We start from the raw sequence: 20,442 nt of genomic DNA, 5'->3' as shown, positions 1-20,442 counted from the left end.
TACCTCTCGCTGTGATTGGCTGCGTGCACCCTCCGCCTGTGTTCCTATCTGAAGGTGAAGTTGTCCCATACGATTGCTCGCCGGGTTAACAAAATGTCAACTAGTGGACTTTTGACGCTTCGTGCTGGGACATGCAAGCACTTTGTGAGTAAAATGTGTTCAAAGTCACACGTGACCGCAGCCAAAAGTCATTGTCTTGTGTCACGGACTCTTGCAGTTCTAAACATTAGCGGCTATGCTAACTAGCTTACTTTTAAATGTACGTTTATGCCCTCAAGACTCCAACGACATGACCACGAATTAAAGTTAAAATGCATTCACTTTTCTTGCACCCTGTTGATATTTGTCATCGCTAAGCATTTTACAGTTGTTAGAGTAAAAGGCGAAATCAACTTGAATAAGCTAACAATGAGAGCTTTCTTTTTGCACCAGTCCAGATAATATAACATTGTTTTTAGCTTTATACAGTACTAAGATTAGGTTGGTGCTCGGTTGGATCCCTTAACCACTAGGGTTGTAGGGGCACACTTTCCTGTGGTGTGTCTTGGGCAAGTACAGCCTGATGACGCCCATGCCACCCCTGGGCACCTGTTTCATCTAGGTCTCGAACCGAGGATCTTTTGCAGCACCCCCCCAAAAAATCATCAACCACTAATCAACAGAAGGACACAACAAAATATTTGCTTAAAAACAGTTATACAAGACAGTATAAATTACATAAAGATGTGCCTTAATGCCTTAATGTTAAGCACATACCCCTATTCCATTTTTTTCCCTTGCAGGTAAGAATATTCCAAATCAAAACAACAACACCAGTACCCTTCCTCACAAAATGGAAAATCAGTAGACAAAGAAATGACTCCTTAAACATATACTCAAAGAAACTCTTGATTTATATTTTTTGAGCATATGTATCTATATGTAACCGCGTTGTACGTGTCCCACCAAAGATCCACATTCACGCTGGACTGGATGATGAGGTTTTTATTATTACAGTTTCTGCAAATGGATGAGTCACAACATTAGCTTTTTCTCCTGGGTTTGATCTCTTTGATCTCTTTGTAGTACTCTGGTTAAACTGACAACAAAGCATATCAAAGAGCTGTCTTTTCACTTTACAGAAAATACATTTTAGAATATCACAATACATTTATAAATCTTTGCATTTTAACAAGATACTTTTAACAAGAGATCGTATAGTGGATTTTTAACGTTTACAATGAATTCAACATGTTTTTCTTTACTCTGAATTTTAACCAACATCATCCTTTTTTAATGTATATGAAAAAATAGGAATAAAAACAATAATGAGTATAAAAATGGGTACAATTTACCTGCAAATGGATGAGTCACAACATTAGCTTTTTCTGCTGGGTTTGATCTCTTTGATCTCTACAAGGGGAATTAATATTTAGTAAAACAGAAACAAAACGAAAATAAATCAAAACAGCTTGACAATATCAATCACATTACTATGCATGGTGAGAGATTTGTCAGCTGGGGTTATAATGTTTAAAATTAACTTATTTTGTGGAGCACCAAAAGATATGTCTTACCTTTGTAGTACTCTGGTTAAACTGACAAAACCCCGCCTCCTGGTCACATGTTAGAAGCCAAAACCAAACCCCACCCCATACCAGCAGATGGCACTGTTGGACTCAGCATTGCAGGACATTTACCAAAAACTATACACATATTTTAGCAGGAATTTCAATAAAATAAAAGTTATTATTACACCCGTTACATATAAGACATACAATATATACTTTTAAATTCTCAGATTTTGAGCGCATTTTCCCAAAGACCCTTCTAAAGATAAGCGTTGCACATATTGTATGGATGGATTAAGCATATTTTAAAGGTTATCATCGAAATTGTAATACATTAACTCCTTTTCCTGTGGAACAATGTCTTTTCAATGTTGCGAGAATGCGAGAAGATTGGACCCTGAAGTTATGGACTCCCCTGAAATGATGAAGTTTAAATGTTACTATATTGTGTCATCCAACCAAAAACGAGCGCTAAAGGCATAAAGAAGTATACAAACTACAGTGATTCAGAAGTGACCAACTCAAATCTCATTTTCCAATTAATTTCGCCAAGCCTTTTGCAATTTTTTTTTTCGGATACCCATGACTCACTAAAAGCATAAAGAAGAATACAAACTACAGAGTCTCAGAAGTGACCAAACAACACAAATTTTATTTTCTAATTAATTTCACCAAGCATTTTGCAATTTTCTTTTCCGGGTACCCAGGGCAGAAAGATAGTATACAATTATGTCTGCAACTTGTAGGTGAGGCTCGTTTTTATATAAAATAAATGCTAATTTCTTGACCTACAAGCGTTTTGATTAAAGTGCGTTTATAAAATAGAATTATTTGTACCTCTATTGTTTTTATTAATAAATGACTATTATTTTTTCTTTAGGAGCTACAAAATAATACACACTATCCTTTTAATTCCTGTTTATCCTAATACACATCATTCCTCCATTTGCAGATTCATAAATACCTGTCAAGAACATATACGTCTGGTCCAGCTCTCAATGTAAGTTGAGAACTTAGGCATTTATTGTGTTTGAAGTGTCCACTAAACCCAGAATGTTATTGTGTCGGTTTCAGGAAGTAGTCATTGTTAGTGCAGTTCGGACGCCAATGGGCTCCTTCAAGGGCAGCCTGGCAGCCGTCCCAGCTACAAAACTCGGCTCTGTTGCAATTAAAGGGGCAATAGAAAAAGCAGGTACTGGTTTAAGGTATTCCCAAATTCTTAAACATGCAAAATGTGAGCAAATTGTACATGATTTTTGCATAAAATCTACATATTATTTCATGGGTATACTGGACTGTCTCAGAAAAGTAGAATATTGTGATAAAGTTCTTTATTTTCTGTAATGCAATTAAAAAAACAAAAATATCATACATTCTGGATTTCTATACACATCAACTGAACTATTTCAAGCCTTTTATTATTTTAATATTGCTGAATTTGGCTTACAGCTTAAAAACTCAAAAATCCTATCTCAAAATATTAGAATATCATGAAAAAGAATACAAGTAGGCTATTCAACTAATCACCTGAATCATCTAATTAACTCGAAACACCTTGCGAGGGTTTCCTGAGCCTTAAAAACGCTCAGCTTGGTTCAGTAAACTAAATCACTGCTGATCTGACTGCTGTCCAGAGGACCATCATTGATACCCTCCATCAGGAGGGTAAGACACAAAAAGAAATTTCTCAAAGAGCAGGCTGTTCACAGAGTGCAGTTTCAAAGCATATCCACAAAAAGTCTGTTGGAAGGGAAAAATGTGGCCGGAAACGCTGCACAACCAAGAGAGATGACCGCAGCCTTAACAAAATTGTGAAGAAGAGCCGCTTCCAGAATTTGGGGGAGCTTCAAAGACAGTGGGCTGAAGCTGGAATCCAGGTATCAAAAGCCACAGTTCACAGACGTGTCCGGGAAATGGGCTACAATAGCCGTATTCCCATGGTCAAGCCACTTCTGAACTCAAGACAACGGAAGAAGCGTCTGACTTGGGCTATGGAGAAGAAGCACTGGACAGTTGCAGAGTGGTCCAAAGTCCTCTTTTCAGACGAAAGCAAGTTTTGCATTTCATTTGGAAGTCAAGGCGCCAGAGTCTGGAGAAAGGCTGGAGAGGAGCAAAATCCAAGTTGCTTGAAATCCAGTGTGAAGTTCCCACAGTCAGCAACGGTTTGGGGAGCCATGTCAGCTACTGGTGTTGGTCCACTGTGTTTCATCAAGTCCAGAGTAAATGCAACTGTGTACCAAGAGATTTTAGAGCACTACATGCTTCCATCTGCTGAAAAGCTCTATGGAGATGAGGATTTCATTTTCCAGCATGATCTGGCACCTGCCCACAGTGCCAAAACCACTAGTAACTGGTGCACTGACCATGGCATCACTGTCCTTGATTGGCCTGCTAATTCCCCTGACCTGAACCCCATCGAGAATTTGTGGGGTATAGTTAAGAAGAAGATGAAAGACACCAGACCTGCAAATGCAAATGAGCTGAAGGCCGCTATCGAAGCATCCTGGGCATCAATAACACCTCAGCAATGCCACAGGCTGATTGCCTCCATGCCACGCCGGATTGATGCAGTAATCCGTGCAAAAGGATTCCCAACCAAGTACTGAGTGCATCAATGGACATTTTCAAATGTTTGATTTAGTTTTGCTGTTATAAAATTATTTTTTTACTTGGTCTGAGGAAGTATTCTAATATTTTGAGATAGGATTTTTGAGTTTTTTTCAGCTGTAAGCCAAAATCAGCAATATTCAAATAATAAAAGACTTGAAATAGTTCAGTTGATGTGTAATGAATCCAGAATGTATGAAATTTTTGTTTTTTTAATTGCATTACAGAAAATAAAGAACTTTATCACAATATTCTAATTTTCTGAGACAGTCCAGTATTACAATTACTTGCTGAGATAATGCACTTTGAAGGTAGCATGTCTATTGTTTGCCATCCTGAGCTGTGATGCCATCGGAGTAACACCAGCACGCTTGCAAGCCAATTACCATTATGATTTACGTGTTAATTTGTAGTAGAGGTTTTAAGCAAAATTAAGTTTTTGTGGAAAATACTTAAGCGTTGTGTCGCAGGTGGATGCTGTAATGGTACAACAAAAGACGAGCGGGCATAAAGGGGGCTAACTGGCAATGAAAAAGCTGTCAAGGGAGTCTAACCGGGACCGTTCAACGAAAGACCGCTGCAATTCGGCGAAAAAAACGCAAGGCTACCGCCGCTAACACCAGGCTAAAGAGCCAAACAACACACGGTGGGCAGCCAACGAGCGCCAACCAGAAGTAAACAAAACAGGAAATCTCTCTGCAGCCCCGATGCTAACGGGGAGGGGCTAGAAAAATACCCAGCGGAAAACTCAAAACAACAGCCACATACTACCTAAAAGGTAAAGCCATAAAAGGAACCTATGCCGTACCCCACACAGCTTATGGAGGGCGGAGCACACAACTCAAACAAAACAGTCACAAGGTCCCCAGCGACAACAGGGCAAGCAGACTTCCAATTTCTCCAAGCAGAAATTAGCGCTCCACAATCATTGTCCACTATAATTGCTGTCTGACCTTACATGTTGTCCTAATGGGATTCACAATTTTGAAAGTGTTGTGTTTCTTCAATGACGCCACAGCTCTACAGCAAACAAGCCAGAATGGTCAACTTTTAGTCTAGATTTCTCAACTTTTCCCGAGCGTAGAATATTCTTCAACATATTTGCATAACAGTGGGGGGAACAGTACTGTTCTGTGCCATGTTAAAAAATATATCTGTTGGGGAATACCTTTAATGTTGATAATTAACCCATTTGTAAGACTGATCACTAAATACCAATGAATTTAGGAATAAAGCCTGAAGATGTGAATGAAGTCTACATGGGCAACGTGCTCCAAGCAGGAGAAGGACAGGCTCCCACCCGACAAGCTTTGCTGGGAGCAGGTGCGGCATTGCATCAGTTGAATATTTGTACAAGGTCCAAATATTTGAACAAAAATAGTTTTTCACTGAAAGGCTCCATACAGTGGCCCCTCACCTCTGTGTCAATCTTGGAACATGATGCTTGCACTTCATAGTAGGGCTTATGACACTCTTTTTCCATGAGCTGATTTGAATTGAGCTTAATTTTTATTTCGGGTGAGTAAATTAAAAATTAAAATGAGCAGACCAATGTAGCAAAAGATGTACATATCAACACAATAATAAGAATCTTCTGTAGTCAGTTGTTAAGTTTAAACTTTAGTAGACACTCAAATTTAGAGAGAAGACATCAATGGTTTTTGGACTTTCAAGGAGGCATTGAGAGGAGCCAATTCCATTCTTAGTTCTAAAGCCCTCCCCTGAGCCTTCGCTTTGTATTACTACTTATTTAATGTTACAAAGAACAGATCCTCTCTACGGGGTTTGGAAATTTAAAAAAACAGCAACATGATTGACTGATAGCGATGATAATGTCAAAACAACGAACCACAGAGCGGAATAATAGTCAGAATAAGGAACTGCCATCCTATGCAGTCTCCTTTGCTTTTGCAAAGTATTTAAAACGGAAAAAAATTACAACGGTTTACTGCGTCGGTTACATAGCCACATTTTTTCTGAAAACTAATGAATTAAAAATCTTGATTTTATATTCATTGCAAAATTATTCAATGAAATTAACAATTATTGCTACTTTTTTTCTGAATGATAAATAATTTAAACCTAAAAAATGGCGTGATTAATTAAAAAAAAATCCAAGTAAGAAATTTCTATTCATCCATTCACAAAATACAATTTTAAATATTTGGCAGTTCTGCATTTACTTCAAAAAGTCAGGATAAAATCAGGAAACGTATATTAGTCTTCTTTTAAGTTTTTTTTTTAAACTTATCTTTTTTTTTCATTTTATGGGTCAAAAGTTTTTCATTTTTGATGCATCCCTATCTTTAACATATATTTTTCCCCTCAACTTTTAACTTTTGAAATGAATGACATTTCTGACCTTATTTCAACAGTAGTTCTTAGCAGCAGTTTCATTTTGCTTCAAAATTTGCCCTCATGATTTACAAACCACAATACATTAGTAAGTTTGAAAGTAGCAAATGTTATTTCCAGAAATGAAAATGGTTTGTTTTTACATACATTAAAATATATGATTGCAATTATTACAAACATGATAATTTTGACATTGTCAAAATGACATAAAAAGGCATAGCTTACGAGTGAAATGTTTCAGTGGTTAATTTGAGAGATTGATTTTACCCCTTCATATTACTCTTAGGATTGACACTTGGCACTCCAGCAACTACTATCAACAAAGTTTGTGCCTCTGGGATGAAGTCAATTATGATGGCAGCACAGAGTCTAATGTGCGGACACCAGGTAGGTAGAGTGCCTAGCGAAACAAGACTTGTAAAATTGGTCCCAATATGGTCGTTAGCGTCTGACTTTTGATTGATAGCACTCTCGGCCAGTACCAACCTATTTTCTCAACTATTTTCCAGCCAAGATGCCCATGTTCCACTCATTTGCTGGCGATGATAAAAACCTTCTATTTATGTGTGTTTCAACTCTGATAAGTCAATGTTAGTCACACTTGCAGTTATTATTTCAGTTCTGGACAAACCTTGAGTGTTGTTCAAAATAGACCAAAACCGTCCACATTCTCCAAATTCAATATACTTTTGGTACGTCTTGGATTGTGACTTTAGTTGAACATTAAGGGGTTAAAGCTAGAAAAATGGAAAATATTATTCCAAGAATCAACAAAATCTGAGACACTATCGTGAAGTGAACAAAAATATTTCAACATTCTACATTATATTTACAACAAAAAACTGAAAATTAGGTGTTGCAAATATATTACCTGTTCTCCCAGCCCAGCCAACTGACACCAGAAGTTCCTTGATGACTTCTGAATGATCCAATGTTTAGCTAAATGAATAATCCCACAACATTTACACATCTCCCAAAGCACTGTGAGAGCAATAATTTTAAAACAGAGAGAGCATACAACCACTGAACCTACAAAGACCCGGCTGTCAATTTAAACCTTCAGCCCAAGGAAGGAGAAAACTAATCAGAGAAGCAACCAAGGGGGTTCACATTGAATGGCCAAAAACTAGACTTATAGACTTCTATCATCTATAGCATTTCTGGAAAGATGTGAAACACAAATATTACCATCAAACCTTAAGGAACTTAAACTGGTTCGTAAGTAAAAATTGACAAAAGATTGTTTCAAGATGTGCAAAACTTCTTGTGGCTGTGATTGCAGACAGCAAAAGGAGGTTGTACAAAGTATTACCTTTTGTACAACTTGTAATCGTTTTTATAAACTAAGTCTTGTATAGTATTGGCCTAGAATGTTTAAAAAGGAGTGTCAAAAAATGTTTCTGATTGTTTAGGATGTGATGGTGGCAGGAGGTATGGAGAGCATGTCCAATGTCCCTTACGTGATGACCCGAGAACCCCCGTCTTATGGTGGAGTTAAAATGGAAGACCTCATTGTGAAGGATGGACTCACTGATGTATACAATAAATTCCACATGGTAACACTCCTCTTACTTAAGCTTTAGCAACAATGTACCATATTTTCCAGACAATTTGGCACACTTTAAAACCCCAAATTGACCAGAAAATGATGCACCTTCTAACCTGGTATGGCTTATATACCACAGAATTTGGGGGGTAAGATTGGAAATGTATACAGCATTTATAGTGCATTATTACACAAGGTTTTACGGTATTAGAGCATTAATCATTGCCACCGCTATTTGCAATTCAATGTATGCAACGTGTTTCAAACCTGCGTCATAGATATAAGAGCACCAAAACTTTCCACTGGACCTCTGGTGGTACAGATGGCATAAAACATTTCATTGGAGCTTATCTCAATACCATTTTTCACTATTTTTCTTTCTGGTGCCAGAAACACTGATTTGCACAGTGCATTCAGATAGGGTAAACAGTTTTTCAATTTCTTGACCTGTGCGTCCATAACGTTGCAAAAAAACAGAAACGGAAAACAGGAAGTCTTTAAACATAATACTATACAAGCTCTCTTACATATGTATACATATTAAAACTGAGAGGTTTTTTGATTCACAGGTGAAGAAGCGGAAACATTGTTCAATCCGTCAGAATGCACTAAGCAAATCCGTGTTTCTGGCACTGTGAGTAAAAATAGTGTGATAATGAAATAAGCTCTCATGCCTTTTTGTATGTCATCATTACCAATTGTGGTTCAGTGGTAGGTGTCAGCCCCTTCACTGCCACAATCCGGGCTTGAATCCTGTTGCATACAATGTTTTGCATTTAATCAGCAGTCCCTATCGACTGATCAGTCATTGCTCTATTAAAAGCCATAAGTGTATAAATAGTCCAACTTTTAGACACGAATCAACACAGTACCTCTTACTGTAGTCAATCTGGTGTGCCATAAGCCGGTGTGCCTCATGTATGAAAAAAAACGACAAAATAATTCATTTTAGTGGTGCGCCTTTATAGGCCCGTGTGCCTTATCGTGCAGAAAACACAGTAGGTTGTCCTCAATGAATCTTGATTTTGGATTTTCACTTTGTTTCCACCAGCTTTAATTCTAAAAAAACAAGTCATATTTTTGTGGGGTATTTGTCAAACAGGGCAACTGTGCAGAGAACACGGCAAAAAAGAGCAACATCACGAGAGAAGAGCAAGACAGCTACGCAATTGCCTCATACACGCGCAGCAAAGCTGCGTACGAGTCAGGCGTGTTGGCAAAGGAAATTGTCCCAGTGAGCATTCCACAGAGAGGTTGGTAGGGCTTTTTTTTTCTTTTTAATATATACAGTTTTACCTCTATACGGGCACCTCTACACACGAGAATTTTGATACCCTGCTATATGAAGAAAATCCAGGGCATGAACTGTCCCAGAGGCTACCACTCCAGACTGCTCACTGCTTGTGATTGCCTTCCACCAGCATCAGCTTTTAGGGTTAGTTAGGTTTTAGTGTGTATGTTCCTATTACACTCAGTTGCAGGAACATTAATTTGAAGTGTACAGGAATTGCTTACATATCAAGTCCCTCAATCCAATACCTGTCAACCTCCGCTAATTGCTTCCCTCATTAATGATTTCATGTCCTCTTTTTAAGCCATAATAAACTTAAAAAAAACAACAACAGGGCACCTATTTACTTTGCTACCAGATATTTGGTTATTTCGGGATAGAGGGAAACTGACAAGATGAGATTGCTCTTTTAAAGAAAACAAACAACAACAACAACATTTTACCATATAAAGAGTATTGTACGGTGTACACAATTTGAATTGATAAAAAAAGTATACAATAGGGGTAACCACGTATAAGTTGACAAGTATGTGACCACTGTCGCTCTTCCTTGCAAACTCATTACTGGCCTCATGCAGGGCGAAGAGCATTTGGTTTCCATTTATTTAAAAAAATAATTTGTTCGAGATGACATAAAAACTATTTTTTTGACATATTCAGAAAATAATGGCGGGCCACATTTAATCATCCAACTGGCTGTGTCTGGCCCGCAAGCCATATGCTTGACCTGTCTGATCCAAAGATAAAAAAGTAACTATATTCAGAAGTATTTAGAAAATGAACAAATCAGTAACAAGTGAATTATAATAATAGGGAACATAAGATTTGAGAAACCAAATACAGTATGGGGACCAAAACCACCCAAGATAAGTGAAAATCCGCGAAGTAGCGGCGCACCTTAAAAAATAGAAACATTGAATTCGTCAGAAGTGCATGCGTAACTAATCTCCCTCTTCTCCCCGTCTTAGTCCATTTCGCTCCGTCTCATGCTTTCATTCAAAATGTCCGTCCAAGTACATTTACTTTCACAAACACCAGGCAAACCACAGTGTTTTGTGTTTTTATCCGACATATACTCTAATTTTGGCGGTATTTGCGAGTGAATTGTTCCCAATTTTGAGCCCTGTCTAAATAATTGGCACATAGGTCACATCCATATTAGATTTTCGGGCCGTACTAACATTAAACTTTCATATTAAGGTGGACACCTCAATTCATCACCTCGTGAGCCACAAATGGTCCTTGGACCACAAGTTTGAGATCCCTGATTTACATGCTTATGTAAATAATATATGACTTTCCAGGCAAACCTGATGTGGTGGTTTCTGAGGATGAAGAATGGAGGCGAGTGGATTTTACCAAAGTTCCAAAACTTAAAGCAGTGTTTCAGAAAGAGAATGGTAATTCTTTTTTTATTCTTGGGTATTGGATTTGATAGATTTTTACATTTGAAATACTCTCTCTATTTTTTTTTATTCTAGGAACAGTGACTGCTGCCAACGCCAGCACTCTGAACGATGGTGCCGCTGCCCTTGTATTGATGACAGCAGAAGCTGCAAAAAGACATAACGTGACTCCATTGGCAAGGATTGTGTGTAGGTATCATTCAAGTTAAGTCAAGTCATGTTTATTTGTGTCGCCCTTAATCACAAGGAGTCTGAAAGGGATGCACAGACCACAGAGTATTGCAAACTACAGACTATTATGACACCATCCCCTGATCTAAAACCCACACGAGGGCAAGTAAATGAATTATATAAAAGAATGTCATGATAAATAAGCAACAATATTTACAATGTAGTGATTTTGCAATTTTTATTAATATTTGGGGCGGCAGTAGCTCAGGAGGTAGAGCGATCGTTTTAGGATTAAGGGATCCCAGTTCGAATCCCGGCTTGTCCGTGTTACATGTCGAAGTGTCCTTGGGTAAGACACTGAACCCCCAGTACCCCCAATAAGCAGGTTAGCGCCTTACATGGCTGCACAGATCACGGCCGCTATTGGGAAATGTGAAGCACAATGTAAAGCGCTTTGGGAAGTCATTGACTTGAAAAGCGCTATATAAATGCAGATCATTTCATTTCATTTGTTATCTGAAAATACAATTGGAATTTAAAAATCTGAAAAAAGTTAGAGACAATATAGGAAACATTATAAAAAAATATTATAAAAAGAAATAAAGCCTTGTCTGGTAATCAGAAAGAAAAAAGTTATTCAATTAATCTGGGGCCGGATCCAGACTTACTGTTCTCAGTGTAATGCTTATTCATTCAGCCTACATTAGTAACCTACCCTACATATTATAACCACAGATGACAGTCTTTTCTAACCTCAAAACATTTTTTCACAAACAATGGGAGAAACATATGTTCGGCAGTGAATGTGTTGACTGGTTTGTTTAAACAGCTGAGTAAATGCAGTTTTACACCAGAACCAACTCATCACTGTATACAAACTCAACACTGCCTAGCGACAGGAGAGAGAGAGAGCATTTGGTTTGCATTTGTAAAAAAAAAAAGATTAACTTTTGAAACAAATGGCTTAGAACCACACTTCTTTCTTAACTTACTCAGAAATGTATGACGGGCCGTATCAAATCCTCCAATGTGCCTGATCTGGCCCGCGGGCTGTAAGATTGACATAGCTACAAATTTCAGGGTTGCTGCGGATCTTTGAAAAGTCTTAAAAGGCATTGATAGATAGATAGATAGATAGATACTTTATTCATCCCCGCTGGGAAATTCACAGAATTTGAATTCATTATTCTTAAAATTATGCCTTAATTGTCTTTAAAATTAAATCCAATATTTAAAAGTCTTAACAATGTTTACACATGAATAAGATTTATATTTGAACTAAAAAGGTTCAGTAACATTTATCAATTGTCAACATTTTTTTTATACTGTTTTTCATGAAAAAAAACTTTGTAGAGTGCTATGTTTTTCATATGGAAAGTTTCCAACTGGACCAAAATGGGATTTAAAAAAACAAAAGAAAAAAAAAAACATTTGTTTAAAATTGCCTCTGTTTTAAGTGCCGTTTTTATTTTTTCCGATTGGGTTCTTTTGTCGACTTGGTCTTAAATTAGGTTTTGAAAAGGCATTAAAAAGTCTTGAATTTAACTTGCGTCAAGCTGAAGGAACCCTGTGGTATAGATGAATAAATATCCTAAAAAAAATTGCAATCAATAGAATATATCGCTACAAATGCAAGTGACATGTATCGCTCAGCCTAACAGTACATTAAAAAAGGTTATCGTATTAACGCTAGTGAACACAGGCGTTGATGTGTAAAAGTAATAACTTGACTGTCTTTTTCTGAACAGAGGATGTTAGACATATTAGGTATCTATGCTTAATAATGGCGCTTAATCTGGGTTTAAAAGTTTTAAAGTAAACTTTCTGATATTTTCATTCTGCTGTCTTAGCATTTGCTGATGCAGCTGTGGCCCCAGTTGATTTCCCCATCGCTCCTGCATTTGCTGTACCAAAGGTGTGTACACTCAATTTACTTTGCATTTTGATCAATTAGGGATGAACCAGAACTGTTTTCTTACGGACAAACAATAAAATGTACATCCTGTATTAAGAAAATGAAACAAAACACATAATCTAGTTTCTGTTTTGTGTGTGTGCTTGTTTTTATCTCATATTAGAATAACATGCAACTCCAGGCAACATGTTTCCAAAATGTAGTGTTGAGGAGAATAGGGCTTGGCTTATCTTCAATGCTACCAAATATTACAAATCTTCCATAGTTTTATGCCATTTTATAGCAATTTACGAATGTTTTCCATAAAAACTTCAAAAATATTTTCACCTCTAGCCAAATTATTCATCACTGATGCATCAACAAGTAAAAAGCGAGGGCAACTGTGCCGACTCCTCATTTGAGTAACATTTTAATGTGAAAGATTTCACAACAAAAGTAATACTGAAAAAAATATATAAAATAAATGAAAAAAATGCATTAACAATAATATACTGTATTTATGTCACATATGTATGTATTCGAGGATTTTTTTACATGTTCATTTATTTACATGGCATATATTTGTAGCTATTTATTTACCTCAACATGTTTTTGTTTATATAGTAGGATCAGTCCTCTCACAAGTAGCGGTTGGCTGATTATTGTAGCGTGTCTCCAAGTGAATCTTTTCATGCAATAATATCCATGCAAACGTAATATCTAAATTTATTTGACTAGAATATAAATAAATAATCTATCGTAAACTTTGGACTACAAGCTTCCTTTTTCTTCCAGCGGGCCGCCTTGGTTGGTGCCTAGCAACTGGCTTGTAAGAGAAATTAGTCCACGTTTTTGTCAACGTTATTCAAATAATACATAACAAGAGCAAATGGTGAGGTTTATAGTAGGTACTTAATTCAATATTTACAATCCGTTCACAATATTTTGGCTTTTTTACTCACAAATCAAGTCCCTTAATCTATTTATCGAAATTTAACTGCATTGGAAGTTATCAAAAACGCTAAACTTCTCTATCCGTATCATAGAGCCGTTTCTATAGCTTACAACACAGGGCTCACATTTTTTTTGCAAGCAGCTCTCAATTGCCTTTTCGCCGCATTAGTAAATACTGCATTTGTAATTGCTATCTAACTATATGGAATGGTAACATTATATGAAAATATGTGACGTAAACGTCTTGGTCAAGGGCATCAGGTGTCTGAGGGCACGATGCCGTTGGCACTCTGCTGCGAAAGGCGTCGATGCCAAATTCCCCACGCAGTTGGCGTCAGGTGTATGTGGAGCCTAACAAATACAGTCGCTCCCCTACTTATGAACTTTCGAGTTATGAAAAACTGTAGATCCGAACATTTTTTTCGGGATGTCAAAAAATATCTGGACATTGCTGTAAGTTAGATTTCGTATTGTGTTCACCTTTTTCCAAGTACAGGACAGTACTGTAGTGTTTGTGTGGCGCTGTGAGAGCTCACCCGACATCCACCCCGAAGAAGAAATCCGCTTTCTCTTCCTAGTTTGTGTGTAAACATTCTATACTGCATCTTCGGCGTGCTAAAAACTTTGACATTTTTATTGTTTAATATCTCATGCATCCATTTAATATGTTTGGTGTAATTTGTAAAGAAGAGCCGAGCCGTTTCGTTTGAAATGAAAGTGGATTAAGAAAGCTTGATGCGGTTGAGAAAATGGTTGTACCGCTTTTTTTCCGCCCACTTTCTTCCATGAAAGAGGAAGTAGCCTAACTCTTCCAAAAGTAAGTTACACTTAACTTTATCTTTATAGAGCAGATTATTTTATGAAATGTTTATTTTTTAGTACAGAACGATCCAGGTTACTTATACAAGCCTTAAATATACTTTTATATAAACCTTGACCATACAAAATATAGCACCGAAGCAACCTACCAACAAATTCAACTTACGAACGATCGTCCGGAAAGTATTTCGTTCTCTAGTAGGGCCATGTCTGTACTTAAAAGATAGATTTAAACTTTATTAAGGACACCTCATACAATGCACCCCACTTTTAAGCCTGCAGTTTAAATTCCAGTGAGGCTTGTAGAAAGACAAAATTGAATTCTGCTGTTGATGTTGCGTATGCCGCTTTTAACCAGGTGTGCTCTGTAGTCCAGAACTTACGGTAAACGTTGGGTTGTCAGGCTTTGGATGCAGCCGGGCTGTCCAAAAACGACATCGCCATGTGGGAGATCAACGAGGCCTTCAGCGTGGTCGTCCTGGCCAACATCAAAATGCTGGACATCGACCCCGCTAAAGTCAATGTCAACGGTGGAGCCGTGTCCCTTGGACATCCCATTGGGTAAGCAAATACATTGGTACCACTAATGCGGGTACAAGCTTCGTTGGTTACAGGATCATGCTCGTAGCCCAAATTGCTCATGTAGTGAGTAAATGGTGTCGATATTGAATCAGTGTCTGAAACTTATGACAAAAAGTTACCAGACACCAGGGAAGACAACTCTTAAAAAGTTGCCTGCCCAGCCATAAAGTTGCCTGCCCCATTTTTCACAACTTGAAACACAATCAGAAAAACATTGTTGCAAAGTATTAAGGATTTATAATCAGAATATATATCAGAACAACACTTTGAAATCTACTTATAAAATCAATTTCATGTATTTGACATCGCTGTTTTCCATCTGCCATCACCATGTACCTGTATTTACTCATCTTCATTCATGCAATGTTTGCGTTGCGTCGTCTGCTACAAACCATGTGAACTCCTCTTTCCATGATTCTTTTAATGTATGTTTACGTTTTGTAGCGTCATTAATTTTGTTAGCTACTTTTGAATCTTTCTTGTGTGGGCTGAGGTTTTGGCTTGATTCCAAACCACTTCTCCATCTTTCTTGTGTTCTCTGTGTGTCTTCTTTGGAAAATGATAAGCAAATGTGCAACTTTATAACGCTCGGGAAAGTCTGGAAGCACGAAGTTATTCGGTGCAGGCTTCTAACTGGCTGCCAAGTATGCAAATTGCCAAACAAACCGGAATTCCGAAATTTTCAAACCGAACAAAGATTTCGAAATCGGAATACAGCAAACATTTGATTTGATTTGAAAAAAAAAGAAGTTGCGTCCAGGCAGGCGTTATTTCAGACACTGATTGAATAATTAAAAACTAATAGGTCCGTTCCTGTCCTCCAAAAGCATCGAAGTGAATGATAAATAGCTATAAAGCACTTCTTCCTCATTAGTTAAAACACGGACTAATAGTCATTAAACACAAAATAATACGGTAAGATAAATAATATGAAAGTCATGAGATGAAATGCAAATTTAGAATGGACACTTACCATGGAGGCAGTTGCACCACGCAAAGTTTGTGTGGTACAGAGGAATTGAAGTATTGAAGTTGATCTCATACTTATAAGTGTCCCCTTATTTTATAATTTTTTTTCATCATTTTGCACTTTTTACGTCATATTAGAACTTATACGGGAAAAAAGGTATAAAATCAGATCTCGTCTTGCTTATTTCAGTTCTAATCCAAATCATCACTGTCACTGGTTTGCAGATGACAACATCATTCTATATTGTTATTATTGTTGCAGTATTTTACATAGTCTGTCCTGCTATGAATAACTAGGTGCTGCGTTGTGCCTGTAAGGTTTATTATAGCTATTTAAGGGGAATTTTAACCAATAATGCGCGTAGCATCTGGCTGAGGTTGACAGGTATGATGAGATCGAGAGACTGTTAATGATGTATAAGCACTTACTGTAAACTTAAGTTACTGTAACTTTATAGGAATTTACTCCTAAAACATTTTATACAGCACTGTAGTAGTTTGCATGCACAAGATGGACAAGCTGTTGCTGTCACGAGCAGTGAGCAGTATAGTGTTAGCCTCTGAGACTTCTCATGAAATTTATTTTACTTTATAAGACTAGGTAGATTTTACGTTTTTCTCAAATGGCAAGATCCGGTAGCAGTCAATTTTTGACATTTTTACTCATTTTTGAAGGATTACGGAACACTTAAGTTATCTAGCTGTATTGGCATAGGACATATCACATAAAAGCTTCAACCTCTCATCTTTCATTAGAAAAAAATATTTTCTAGCCTTTACCATTGTGTTGTAAACAACAGTCAACCATTGAAGTTTCTTAAAAGAAACCTGTTTCCAAGAAAACGTCTGAGAAAAACGGCTTTTTGTGCAAAACTTTCACTTCTCTGCTTTCTTTGTTGTGTATTTGTGATACCTCCAATATTTAAAAAAAGGCTTTTTACAAACACTGCTAAATACATTTCATAGCAAGAACACTGAACTTGAATGGATGTCGCATTAACATTGTAAGAACTTTTTCGCGCCTTATGTTTCCGGTGACATAATCACACGATTTCCGTCACTATGAGGATCAGGTTCCTGCAAACGTGCGCAATACGTCATCCTCTCTGCCCCAACAGTGACAAAGGGACTTTATCTTTTTTAGAAAAATAAATCTCTCTCTGTACTCATCCATATATTCGCTTCTCTCACACACTGCTTCACTAACCACTCGCCATATGAGGCCACTTATACACTTCAATCGATGGATACAAGAAGCAAGATTAGGAAGTGGGGGCTCTATCTGTGTGGAATAACAGGCTAATCAAAGCCACTCCTGCCATCTAATAGTGTTTTTTCGGACTGAAATAATTCCCAGAGGCTTGATACTTACTGATGAGCTGAGCTAAAGCCTTTATAGTTTGAAAAAGAAAGAAAGAAAAGAGATTTTCAACTTTTTTGCTTCTCAAAACATATATCTTATTGTACTGAATGAGTTTAACACAATACTGAAACAATTTGTTCTTAAAACGTGCTCAAATAAAGAGGTACCAGTATACAAGTTGTTGGAAAAGAATAAATAAAGACTACCGCAGATATAATGTCCCTTGTGTCGCCTTCCAGGATGTCTGGAGCAAGAATCGTGGGTCACATGGTGCACAACCTCAAGTCCGGGCAGTACGGTGTAGCTGGTATCTGCAACGGGGGCGGTGGAGCTTCTTCTATTATCATCCAGAAGTTTTAGAAAAGTTGAAATGAGGACACGATCACCTCCCTCAACAACGTTTGGTTTGCTAAGCTCCGTTTTTATGACAATGGGTGCAGTTTTTCTCCAAAGGTGACTTATTTAGAATGCAAACAAGGGCTCCACTCCAATGACGTCATCAACTCCAACGTTACACTCCTTTCTTTAACACTTGGAAATCTGAAGTTTATATTTAACTGCAATGGCTAATAAATAATTGCTTTTCTATAAAACAAGTGTTGGATTGGTGGTTTTGATTTGCATGCACTGTAAAAAAGCACATGATCTTTGTACACAGTTGTCTTTTACTTGATGCTCTTCACAAACCTTGATATTGATAGGTTTATTGTTTACTAGACACTCCATAAGGAGAGAAGATATTAATGTATTTTGAACTTGCTAGTACAAGAGGTTTGGTGCTTGTAATGTTGAAAAAGCCCTCCCTGTGAGCCATTTTTATGAAAAACCTAGGTTACAAAAAGTAGATCCTTCCTAACAGATGTAAGGATCAAAGAATATCGTCATTATGAGGCAATCGTGATAATAGTCAAAATAACGAACACCAGTGGGGCGTGTCCAATTGTAAAGACAGTATAAAGCAGAATAAACTTATGACATGCGTGTGAGATATTTTGACCCCGCACACTGACCAATCTCGTTTGGGATCAGCAGTCTACATTTTCTTTTAAAGGTTCTTGCATAAACGATAAGATTTTTTTACATTACCAGTAGATAAAACACCAGTTGATTGGTGTTATTCGATCAGTGTGTGCTGAGGTCTTGTCTAGTGTGCCACAAGAAATTTCCCTGTATTATATTTGCCACTTTTCAATATCTAACTGTAACATTCATTCTTGACAGCAGGTGGCAGCATGTTATTTTTTCCCTGCTCTTTTTTCCCTTACTCGTTCTCAGCTCATGAGGAACAACAGGGAAATATATTAGTTTTTAGATGGAGTTTATTATCAAACAAGTTAAGGCAATTGCTTATAATCTTCTCCATGTTAATGAGTATTCTACGAAAAAAATCAAATGTTTTAAAATAAAATTTTGTTCTACTGGCAGATTTTTTTTCTCAAAAAAACAAAACGTGAAAATAGGATATAAATATAGTAGAATCCAAAATGACATTAAAATTATTAACCAAAATAGATAACTTTTAGTACCTCCACAAATGTGACCACATATCAAAGCCGGCCCAAGGCACAAGCGAGCTAGGCGGCTGTTTAGGGCCCTGCAACCGTTAGGGGTCCCCCAAGAGTCGTTAATTTTTTTCGGTCCCCATTGTCAATTTGTGTGTCCACTGTAAAATACTTCAACAGAAATACAACAAAAATACTACAAAACTAAATATCAAATGTAGTGCTTGAAAACAGGGACATAATATATTATTTTGTTTTTATTCGAAAAATATAAAAAATAAGTATAGAATTACTACAAATTTACTAGTACAGTTATACTGTATTACAAATTATAACTACAGAATTATTTACTCCAAAAATACTACAAAAAGTCAACTACAGTAATATGACAAAAATACTACTACGGAAATACTAAAAATATTCTACTAAAATACTGCTTTGGAAATGCATAAATACTAAAAAATACCAATACATAATCCTATAATTAAAAGAAACTATTAGATATATACTACTGCAAAAATACAAGAGGTTTACAACAGAATTACACCTGTAGTGATACTACAAAATCTCTGGAAATATCACAAAATACTACAAAAGTAAAACTAAAATAACACTAGTACACCTATACCACGGATATACAACATGCATTCTTATATGAAAATACTACAAAATAAAACAGAGATAGTACAAAAATACTACAAATAGAAAATTCTAGAGTAATACTACAAAAATACTATAATCATAAAAGTACTGTAATAATACAAAAATACTATGAAAATCCTACAGCTATACAACAACAAAAAATCTACTTTCGAAATACAACAAAAGCAATAAAGAAATACTAAAAAATACTACTATGGAAATACTGCATTAAAATTACTTTAGAAATACCACAAAAATAGTACAAAAGTAAAACTACAATAACACTACAAGAACTACAGAACTTCAATAAAAATCCGACTTCAGAAATACAAAAAAAAAAAAAAACCTACAGTAGTACTAAAACTAAATAACTAAGTGTTTAAAACAGGGACCTAATATACTATTTTGCTCTCATTGTGGTGGTTTCAAAACCAATTTTGATGAAACTAATCTACCGATACTTAAAAAGAAGTATAACATGTCACTTGTGGCCCCTGGCTCCAAATAGTTGCCCACCCCTGGAGTAGAACATGGAATACGTTCTAGTATGGATGCAAATGATCAAGTAATAGGGGGCCCCAAATCAGGTTTTGCTTAGGGCCCCGTGAAGGCTTGTAATAGTGCACAAATGATAACAAATAATAGACATTCTATCAATTTAAACAAAATGTTATTTAAGCCTTTTTATAAAACAATGAAACATGTGCTGGAATTAGTCCTAAATATTTTTGATGGAGAGTGTGCCTCGGCAGTTTGAAATGAAAAAGTGTGCCCTGGATTAAACAAAGTTG

The 20,442-nt window shown here is 36.7% G+C and overlaps 1 protein-coding gene across 1 annotated transcript; it reads left to right on the top strand.

Moving 5' to 3' along the window:
* acat1 (acetyl-CoA acetyltransferase 1) lies at window positions 1–18,103 on the top strand. Its single transcript, XM_088321585.1, has 12 exons — window positions 1–144; window positions 2,503–2,550; window positions 2,625–2,742; window positions 5,385–5,480; window positions 6,799–6,899; window positions 7,925–8,068; window positions 9,161–9,311; window positions 10,654–10,749; window positions 10,831–10,944; window positions 12,777–12,841; window positions 14,997–15,154; window positions 17,747–18,103. Exons 1-12 carry the CDS (start codon window positions 94–96, stop codon window positions 17,865–17,867), a joined length of 1,263 nt encoding a protein of 420 aa, XP_088177711.1. The 5' UTR covers window positions 1–93; the 3' UTR covers window positions 17,868–18,103.
* The last annotated feature ends 2,339 nt before the right edge of the window (window positions 18,104–20,442 follow it).

Source organism: Urocampus carinirostris, chromosome 17 (assembly GCF_059441175.1).
Source record: "Urocampus carinirostris isolate Australia breed hairy pipefish chromosome 17, RoL_Ucar_1.0, whole genome shotgun sequence".
NCBI classification, from domain to species: domain Eukaryota; kingdom Metazoa; phylum Chordata; class Actinopteri; order Syngnathiformes; family Syngnathidae; genus Urocampus; species Urocampus carinirostris.
This window is presented reverse-complemented; position numbering and strand designations above follow the sequence as displayed.